This window comes from Wolffia australiana, chromosome 5, assembly GCF_029677425.1.
Source record: "Wolffia australiana isolate 7733 chromosome 5, ASM2967742v1".
In the NCBI taxonomy this organism is placed as follows: domain Eukaryota; kingdom Viridiplantae; phylum Streptophyta; class Magnoliopsida; order Alismatales; family Araceae; genus Wolffia; species Wolffia australiana.
Genome location: NC_135839.1, coordinates 15,566,556 through 15,576,083, shown reverse-complemented (window position 1 = coordinate 15,576,083; position 9,528 = coordinate 15,566,556). Strand labels below are relative to the sequence as shown.

Sequence of the window (9,528 nt, the reverse complement as noted above, 5' to 3'; positions counted from 1 at the left end):
AGCTGTCAAACCCTGCTAACAGGAGCTTGAATCTCCCGTTAAATTGATTATGGAATATCATCTGGGGGGCCGGAATGCTTCTCAGTGCTCTTTGAATCTGTTCTTCAAATCCCAACTAATGGGATCGATGCCGGCCATTTCTGCAGCAATCAGGTTCGTTCTTCACCTCCATTACCATTATTTCCGCTTGGATCAAATTGCTCAAGAACGCATCAAGAAGAATTGTAGATGATTTAACTCGATCAAAAAGGTTCAGACTAGATCATTCCGCCACTCTCATTCAATCCTCTATTCCGCAATGAGCGAATGTCCGATTGGATGAAATGCCAGTGATGAATAAGAAATCTCGGTGAATCAGTTTCTGGTAAGATCATCCTGTCTCTCGGCTAATTGGGTCCTCCATTTGTATTTCACCTCCGATCTCATCCCCTATTTGTTCAAATCGCTCAAGACGACCGTATTTCAGTCTCGGTTTTTCCCATGGAAAAATCGCCTGTGGGACAAGAAAATTTGAGCGCACTTGCTGATCTACCTCCATCTCGTCGTCATGTTTCAGCATATTCATCGATTTCATCATCATCATCATCACTAAACCGCCATTTTCAGGAATCTGCAATGTTCTGCGAGCAGTTCTGGAACTTGCCAGGCGTGATCAACAATACCCTCCTCGACAATAACCAGGAGGTGGAGATCAAATCCATTCCAGGCCATCGCCACACGCCCTTCAAAATCAACCAAGAAGAGATCATCCATTCCAAAGTGCTCTGATCGAATCTTTCAAAGCTGCATCATCTCTCAAAAACCCCCAAGGAATCAACAAATCAGGGTTTCCCGCGATGGCGATCTTCTGCAGAGCACCTTCCAAAACTGGGGTTTCGAGCTCTAAGCGAACAGTAATGGCGATGTTCTTCATCCGGGGATCTGCAAATGCAGTAGAACACACCGTCGCTGGAATTGTGAATGTGCTCGTTGGCGATGGAGAGCAGTCGCGAGAGGAGGAGCTCCGCCGTCTGCTGGCGGCCCCGCCGCCACCCACGTCATCCGTCCTCCTCAACGTCATCCGCTCTCTCCCTTGCCCTGATCTCGCCCTCTGGTTCTACCGCTGGTGCAATGGCCAGAACAAAGCTCTACCCATCCACGGCCCTTCTGCCTACCACGCCATGTTTGAGATCGTCGCTTGCAGTTCAAGATCATGCCAGAGATTGAAAGAACTCCTCGAACAATCTCTGAAAGAAGGCCATGCCTTAACTCTTGACTCTGCCACTGTTCTGGTGAATGTTTTCACCGGGGCTGACATGGTTTCAGAGGCTCTTAGAGTTCTCCTGTTGCTCAGGCCCTCCCTCAGAAGAACTGGCCTCTGCAACACCGTTCTTCGCCGTATACAGAATTCCGGAGAAGCCGTTGATCTAGTGAAGATGATGATCGGCAACAAGGTCCACCCAAGGTGCGGCCCCGACCCCGCCACCGCCTCCATTGTCTACTCTGCCTTGGTGACCAGGAACCCGACTGTGGACGACGAGAGCGCTGCCGGTGCCGTGGATCTGGCCCGGGGAGGTCTGTTCCCTCCTGGGGAAGCTGAATTCTGTAGAATTATTGCTAAGTTCTGCCGAAGCCGCCGTGCGGGCGCCGCCTGGGACTTCCTCTATGCGGTCAAGCGCGCCGGTGGCACTGTCACTGCACCAGTGTTCAATTCCCTCTTGAGTGGCCTTGCCAGGGATGGGGATTTCCCCAGAATGGATGAGCTCTTCTCAGAGATGGAGCAAATGGGTATCCACCAGAACCCCATCACTGTTGGAATCCTGGTCAACAATCTCTGCAAATCTGGGCGACTCAACCAAGCCTTGGACTTGCTCGAAGCAATGGCTATCAACAACTCTTCTTCTTCCTCTTGTGTGGACGTAGTCGTCTTCAACACTGTGATTGACGGGCTCTGCAAGGCAGGGAGAACACTCGAAGGTGTAGCCATGGCAAGGAAGATGAAGGAAGAGCTTGGCTTGGCGCCCACCACAATCACTTACAACTGCCTCATCCATGGCTTCTGCATGGGGGGGGAGATAGAGCAGGCTATGGAGCTAATGGAGGAGATGAAGTCTGAGGGGGTGCCGCCAAGTGTGGTCACTCTGAACATGCTCATAGACGGGCTGTGCCGCGGGGGAAGAGCAAGCTCGGCACTGGACCTCCTCCGGCGGGTCCAGTGCCATGATAATGCCCAAGTCAAGGAGAATGCAGCCACATACAGTGTCTTGATTGGGGCGTTTCTGCATGGGGGGAACATCACCAAGGCAGAGAAGCTGCTCCAGGAGATGCTGGCAAAAGATGTGAGGCCAGATGCAAAGACTTACTACACCTTGGTGTCTGGGCTGGTGCAGGCTGGGAAACCGGAGGAGGCGAGTTCAGTGGTGGCTGCCATGGTGGAAGATGGCTTCAAGCTCGACGCAAAGGGTTACAACATGTTGATTGCTGGTTACTGCGAGAGGAGGAAGCTGGACAAGGCTGAAGATCTGGTACAAGAGATGACATGCAAGGGGGTGCAACCCGACGTGGTCACGTTTAACACGTTGATTGCTGGCCTGAGCCGGGCGGCAGACTTTGCCGGGGCCAGGCGGCTGATGGAGAAGATGGCAGAGAGCAGGCTCAAGCCATCGGCGGTCACGTATGGGGGGCTGATCCACGGGCTGTGCCGGGCTGGGGATATCCAAGCAGCCTTGGGAGTTGTTCAGGAAATGGAGGCGGCTGGGGTGGTACCTAATGCAGTTGTGTTCAACATGTTGATCGACTTTTGGTCAAAGCGGAGGGAGCCAGAGAAGGCTGTGGAGCTGATGGCAGAGATGCAGCACCGGGGGCTGAAGCCAATGATCGTGGTGTATAATGCGGTGTTACGAAGCTTCAAGGAGAAGAATATGCTGAAGGAAGCTTTGGATCTGATGCAGAGAATGGACGAGCAGAAGCTTGTGCCGGACTACGTGACAATTGAGATTCTCAGTGGGTGGCTCCCTGCTGTGGGAGAGGCTGCTAGGCTAAGGAGCTTCCTTGCCCGGGTAGACTCACTCTCATAATCAATAATATTTTGTGACTAGGACTGAGAACAAAGAGAGATAGATCTGATCTAACCAGTTTTGATCAATTTTTTTGATCTGATCTGATATAACAAATTTTGACCAATTTTTTTAATCAATTTATCAGAGTGGTAGGATTGTAATAGATACGATGAGCAGGGGCAATGGACAATTCAACAGATCAATCAGATTGGCTAAGCAAATGGAATGAGCCAATTGGTCCAATAAAAATGTATAAGGGAGCCACGATAATATTCTCATATGATAGTTTCTGAAATGTGGACAGCTGACAATAGATGGCACTCAAATACTGCAAAATCAGAGAGATAATCTGACACCAAAATGTATGATTTCCACTGAGAGCTGATTTTTAAAAGCGTTGGCTTTTGACGACTAGGATCCCTACTCTCCATGTCTGATCTATTTATGATGAGAACTGTTTCCCACCGACTTCCCAAAAGTTCAAAGCCTAACTCTTTAGTTAATTCAACAAATAATTGATGTTCCCTATGATAATGATATTCCAACAAGTAGTAAGCATGTTTATGTATCTAATATGCTAGTAGTCTTCGTCTTTTGAGCTTTATCTATAGTTCTCTTTTGTACATTACCTAAAAAACCTTTAGAGAGGGACTAAAATATAATTAGAGAGAGGAGATTGGGAGATATTGAGAAAGATAGCCAGAACTTTTGCATCAGATTTTGAGAGGGATATTGTACAAGATTGTCAAAGTAAAATAAAGATAAAGATTGGGAAGTAATCAGACATATTCAGAAGGATAACAAGTGAAAGTGCCAATCAGAGAGCGGTAGATTAAGAGATTTATTCTGACTTTATGGAAGAGATTTTGAGAGAAAGATTAAAAGGATTGCGAGAGTTATTTAGAGAGAGATTGTAACAATGAGAGAGAGTGAAGAGAGGCTGGGCTCCCGGGGCAGCCTAGTAAGGGATAGATTGTGTCATCAAAGCCGACATGGGGGTATTTGATCCAATTGATCAAATGTTTGATGTGATCAAGCATTATATCAACTGAATCTGAAAGTTGAACATTCAGGCCACAAAATCAGATTTGATTGAATTGTTTGTATTAATTAAAAATAAATATGCATAATGAAATGAAAGGCCTTCAGCGGCTTCGGTCTTATCCGACCCTGGCACTCATGGTGGAAACCATATATGGCTGTCATGGCCTCCATGATGTGGTCGATGAATGACAAAATTTTGCTAATTATCCAAGACTGTAACACAACACATGCAGCTTGGATTGTAAACTCACCTCTGAAGAGGAGTCAGCAACTCACCAAAAGACAGTATAGATCTGATGTGGACTAATATGATTATTAATAAAGAGTAGTAGGTAAAACATGAACACATACTCCTTATACGCGTTATGATAGTAGCAGTCAGGATTAAATATAGGATTAAATATAGGATTAAATATAGGATTAAACATAGATAGGAATACACATAGATAGGAGCCAATGGTTGTTATTTGTCTTGTTATAGCCATTACAATCTGTCAAAATGGCTACAATCTTAACATAACTATCTTTATATTACAACTACAACTATAGACAATATAAATACCAACTGATGTAATCATCTATATATGGGAATAAACAACGATCTTGATTGTGCATTCCTCTATCCTTCTCTTCTTTCTTCTCCTCTCATCTATTATTGTTCTAGAGTAAGATCACATTCCTTTCATCCTCCATCTCAAAATCGAGAGTAATAGAGCCGACCAACATATTCCACAATCTTTGTAAAGGTAGGCATAGAGTTGAATAGTTTGTTCCAGATTTTGCAATGTTGCCGCATTTTTAGGTTCAGTTGGGTGGCCATAAATGAGCATACTTTGAAGTTTTTTCTTATGTTTGGGATTAGAAATCTGTGTTGTTGTTGGGTTGTTCCCAACCCAACAAAAACACCAATTCTTGTTATATTTTTATTGTTATGAACACTGTCGTCAACACCAATCTATCATCACAGTGTTGTGATCTGAATAAAATATAACGATGTTTGGACAAGTGATGGAGTGCGCCAGCCCACTCCATAGGAGATGTCTTCGGAGCCTTCATCATCGTCATCCACAGCCCCACTGGTTTGAGTCCAACCCGACCGACGCGCCAAGATGAAGGTGAAACACTCGGACTCATCCGATCGTTTTGATTTTCATCGTCACACGCTTCTTGTGTTCATTGTTTTATCCTGTTCGTGAGTTCGTGTTCGTTGTGCTCGCGTCTGTTGTCATCGCGGACGTCGTCTGTTCGGTACCGAGATGATGTCGGACGTCATCGGGGACATTTTCCATTCCATGCCGAGATGATGCTTTGATACCGAGATGATGCTGGACATCGTTAGTGATGTCATCCGACGAGTAAATCCCGAAGGGAAATGTACTACGTTGTGCATTGATCCTAGGCAAATGTACGTGCAGGCTCTGACTCATGGGGTTTTGCTGAGCTTCGAGCTCTGGGCGGGTTACAAGTGATGGTGATGGTGACCTTGTAACCCTCGTCAGAACAACCACGACGACTAAAGCATCAAGCGGAATAATTCTGTTGGCATTCAAACGTAACGCACGGTCTCAATCCGTACCTAAGAATTCACTCATGCCATAGTTTTCAAAATATAAACTCTCACCTAATCTAACCTGAGCGCGGTGGAATGCAGTCAACAATACATTGAAGATGGTAATATAATTGACGAGGAATGGGAACGAAGTACATCATCGGTGATGTTGTTCGTCGTCAATATAATCGTCAGTGTAGAGTCCATTGCAGGCAGGTAGGGCAAAGGTGTATCAGAGGCAAACACGACGTCACTCAACATGCAGTTGAGATGTGGCGCGGAAAACACGAGAGGTAGTCGAGGAAGCTAGTTGCGAGGACAACGACCGATGGCGTCAGTTGAACCATTCGGGGTGCCCAAGTGATGTCAAACATCGTCAATGACTTCGTCCAATGGGCAATTCACTAAAGTGACGGTAACTACGTGGATGCAAATGTCCTAAGTGGAGTGTACATGCAGGGCCGACGAGTAGAAAATTCACAGAATTTCGAGCTCCAGGGCGGGTGGCCATTGAGGATGTCAGTGACCTTCTAACCCTTGTCAGAACGATGACGACGACTATGACGCCGAGCGGAATACTTCGGTAGGAGTAGACGGGCTCGGCCCGTACCTAGGAAGACGTTCAAGTTGTAGTTTCTCGATAACTTTCTCTCACCTAATCTAACCCGAGCGTGGTGGAGTGCAGTAAAAAATATATTAAAAGATGTAATGTAACTGATGAGCAAGGGGAACAGCGTACCTCATCGGTTGTGGCGTTCGTCATTGAAGTCTTCGTTGGTGTGAGGGACCAATGCATGCAGTTAGGCAGAGACGTGCCAGAGGCAGGCCCGACTTTGCTCGACGGGCGGCGAAGACGTGGCGGGCTAAACTCGGCTAACTCAATCGTAAGATGGGCCGGTGCAAGCCGGGATAGAAGGTCGTCACGGCAGCAAGCGGCAAGACGCAGACCAGCGACGAGCACTATGTGGTGGTGCATTGGTTTCTAGCAACGCGACATGAATGCTGGCAGTGCGGTGGTGACAGAGGCACAATGGTGAAGTAGGAAACCCAATTGGGGCTTCGATGGCAGCAAAGACGACATAGATGAGGCGTGGTGGATGACGATGCACCGACGAACGGCACGACCTTAGTAATGCTCAGCAGCGTCGTGGGGTGGCATGGGAGCTCAATGGGTGGCTGTCACAAATCGCACAGCAAGTGGCGCGGGTGCGACTCACGCAGTCGCACACAAGGGAGTGCAGTGACCTAGCTGGAGACCACAGCCACCGGCGATGTGGCACAAGGAGGCTTGGCAATGTTCAGCAACCCATGCGAGCGTGGTGTAGAGAATAGTTTCCACATTGATAGTCCGGAGGCGCACGCAGTCGACAATTTTTGGCGGGCACTTTCGGCAGGATGCAGCGAGCAGTTCACTGGTAATTCCACGGTGTAGGTCAGCCACGTCAGAGTTGTTCGGGTGATGCTGAGCAATCTCTGTTGTCTTGACGGGTGGGACTAGGCGGTCAGGGTGGAGTGGCACATGGCTCAGACTACTTGAGCGGCTGTCGATTTGAGCCACAAGGGCAGATCCCGAATGGTCCGACGGCAGAATTTTTTACCCCGTGAATTCCCCAGGTGACATACCTCGTAGGTGGAACTCGCCGTGCGAGTATTGCACTACAAGTGGAATGACAAGCGGCGTTGACCATGGGCAGATGCTCCGTTCTAGAGCGGGATCAACCAAGTATTGGGGAAACGAGGCGGAGCCACAACCGTTGAATGAGTGGCTGAGGGCGGTGGGACGAATCCCTGGTGGCACACTAACCGGGATCAAAGTTGCAGGATGACCTAACACCAATCGAGCGGTCGTAGATTTGACTACGAAGATGACGTCACGACAAACGTGGAAGGTTGGGGTTGAAGAGGATCCAGCTCGCGACGGTTCGTTGAGCCATCGACTTGGTAGTGCACTTGTGAATGTGGCGAGTGAGGACAGCGCTTCCCCTGACTCCTCTTCTTCCCTTCTCCCTTCTTCTAACGTGAGATCGGAACACATATAGTAACTGCCACAAGAGAAAATCCAGATCTGTTCTGAACGTGGTCCCATCATGGCCTAATGTAAGGCCATGATGGGCCCCTTACAAGGAGTCCAACAAAGGGGAAGTCCAATAAGAGACCTCCCTTCCATTTTACAACATAAAAAAAAAAATTACAAAATCAAAAGATGTGAAAATAAAATGATACAGACGAGAATGAAAGAACGACGACACGGATGCATCACGACGAGTAGGGTGCACTCGTTGTGATGAACACAACACAGAATTTAAAATGACTGAAAACAGATAAAGAAAACGCGAAGATATAGACCCGGACGTGCTCTACCCGGGGTATTTAAACCCTAGTGTCTTCACGGATGCTTTGGCATGCCGATCGGGCTGGACACGTAAGGGCGGTGATGCTGATGTTGATGAAGATGACTCCGCTGATGATTCATTGGCGTCGTCTAGATGTGTTCCATCACCGGGTCGACGGGGGGATGGACGAGGACGCAGGATATCGATGATGATGAACGCGAAGGATCGACACGTATGGATGAGTCGAGGCAACCGGCGAGACGTGGTCACGATAGTCAATCATCAAGTGCGGTCGGCAAATTGTTCGTGGCCCGTGGGATAAGTAGCCAAGTTGAAGAGGGTGTTCAGCCATCCACAGTTGATGGAGGGACCCAGAGGGCATCTCAGATTAGAAGGCGGCTAAGTGCGTACGGTGCACCAGTGGTGGGGACGAGTCACCACGCGGGCTGCACATTTGTGGCACCGTGCTATGACCGAAGGCATGCTACTAATTGGTCAATGACGACGCATGCGGCTAGGGTGTAGCGTGGGCGCACCAAAGAACAACGCGGTCACAACCTGATAAGTGTAGGTACTGTCCAAGGGAAGCTGGTAAGGTAGTTCAATTAGTAATCTACTTGAATAACTTGACCCCAATTAGAGTTAATTTAATCTTCAATGAAGATCAAATCACCCTAGTTACATGTAGAGTTTAGAAAGGAGGGTAAAAGAGATGGAAAGAATAGAAGAATCAGGGATCTCTAAATTGACTTCTTGGATCCAATAAAAAGGATCAAAGGAGTCACGCAGATATTAAGAAGATATTTTCATTTTGGTTGTTTTAGGGTAATGAGGTATCCAAATTCAATAACTGCTATCTCATAAACACAATCTAATGTTTCCTAGGAATTAAACTTGTATAATTTTTTATTAATTTACATAATCTCTCGTTAGGGCTTGTACATATCGCCCAAGCAGAGCAACTTAGAAATTCATACTAAGATCAATGAGAACAATGAAGAAATTCACTTGGTTACCTTCTCCAAGGAGGAGGTAACATGTATGGCAGCGCCGTTTGCCTACACGCTAATAGGGCGGTTCGCGACGAAGCGGCCGCTCATCGATGACATCACGAGAGTATACGCAGCACCCGGCAACTTCCTTGGATCGGTGGTCATTGGAGCATGGAATCACCGGAGTGTACTCATTCGCTTCGAGCTGGAGGATGACTTTTGACGGGCCTGGAGCCGTACGACATGGACAATCAAGGACTCCACGATGCATACCTTTCGCTGGGTGGCCGAGCAGTCAGGGAACTCACGTGATGTTTCTCCCCATTCTGTCCCGGTGTGGATAGGCTTTCCTGGTCTGCGGCATTAGAATCTCTAGCTACTACGGTCGGCACTTTCATACGAACGGACAAAGATGTCCAACTTTTTAGCCGTCCTGGCTATGCACGAGTATGTGTAGAGATAGACCTACTCGCCCCTCTCCACCGCATGATACTCATCCGGAATGGAGATGAGCTGATCCGTCAGACTGTGGTGTACGAAAACCTCCCGAGGTTTTGCACACACTGCACTGT

The 9,528-nt window shown here is 47.7% G+C and overlaps 1 protein-coding gene across 2 annotated transcripts; it reads left to right on the top strand.

The window, feature by feature from the left end:
• On the top strand, positions 1-3,424 carry LOC144703636 (uncharacterized). 2 transcript variants are annotated; one of them, XM_078575853.1, is made up of 2 exons: positions 1-153; positions 607-3,424. In XM_078575853.1, the coding sequence occupies exon 2, from the start codon at positions 837-839 to the stop codon at positions 3,054-3,056; it is 2,220 nt and encodes a 739-aa protein (XP_078431979.1). In that variant the 5' UTR covers positions 1-153; positions 607-836; the 3' UTR covers positions 3,057-3,424. The 2 variants fall into 2 exon arrangements, with proteins under 2 accessions (XP_078431979.1, XP_078431980.1); XM_078575854.1 differs by lacking the exon at positions 1-153 and adding an exon at positions 162-364.
• The last annotated feature ends 6,104 nt before the right edge of the window (positions 3,425-9,528 follow it).

Bases quoted from the DNA above. Each gene is read 5' to 3' on its own strand.
- LOC144703636 (XM_078575853.1), top strand. From the start codon at position 837: ATGGCGATCTTCTGCAGAGCACCTTCCAAAACTGGGGTTTCGAGCTCT.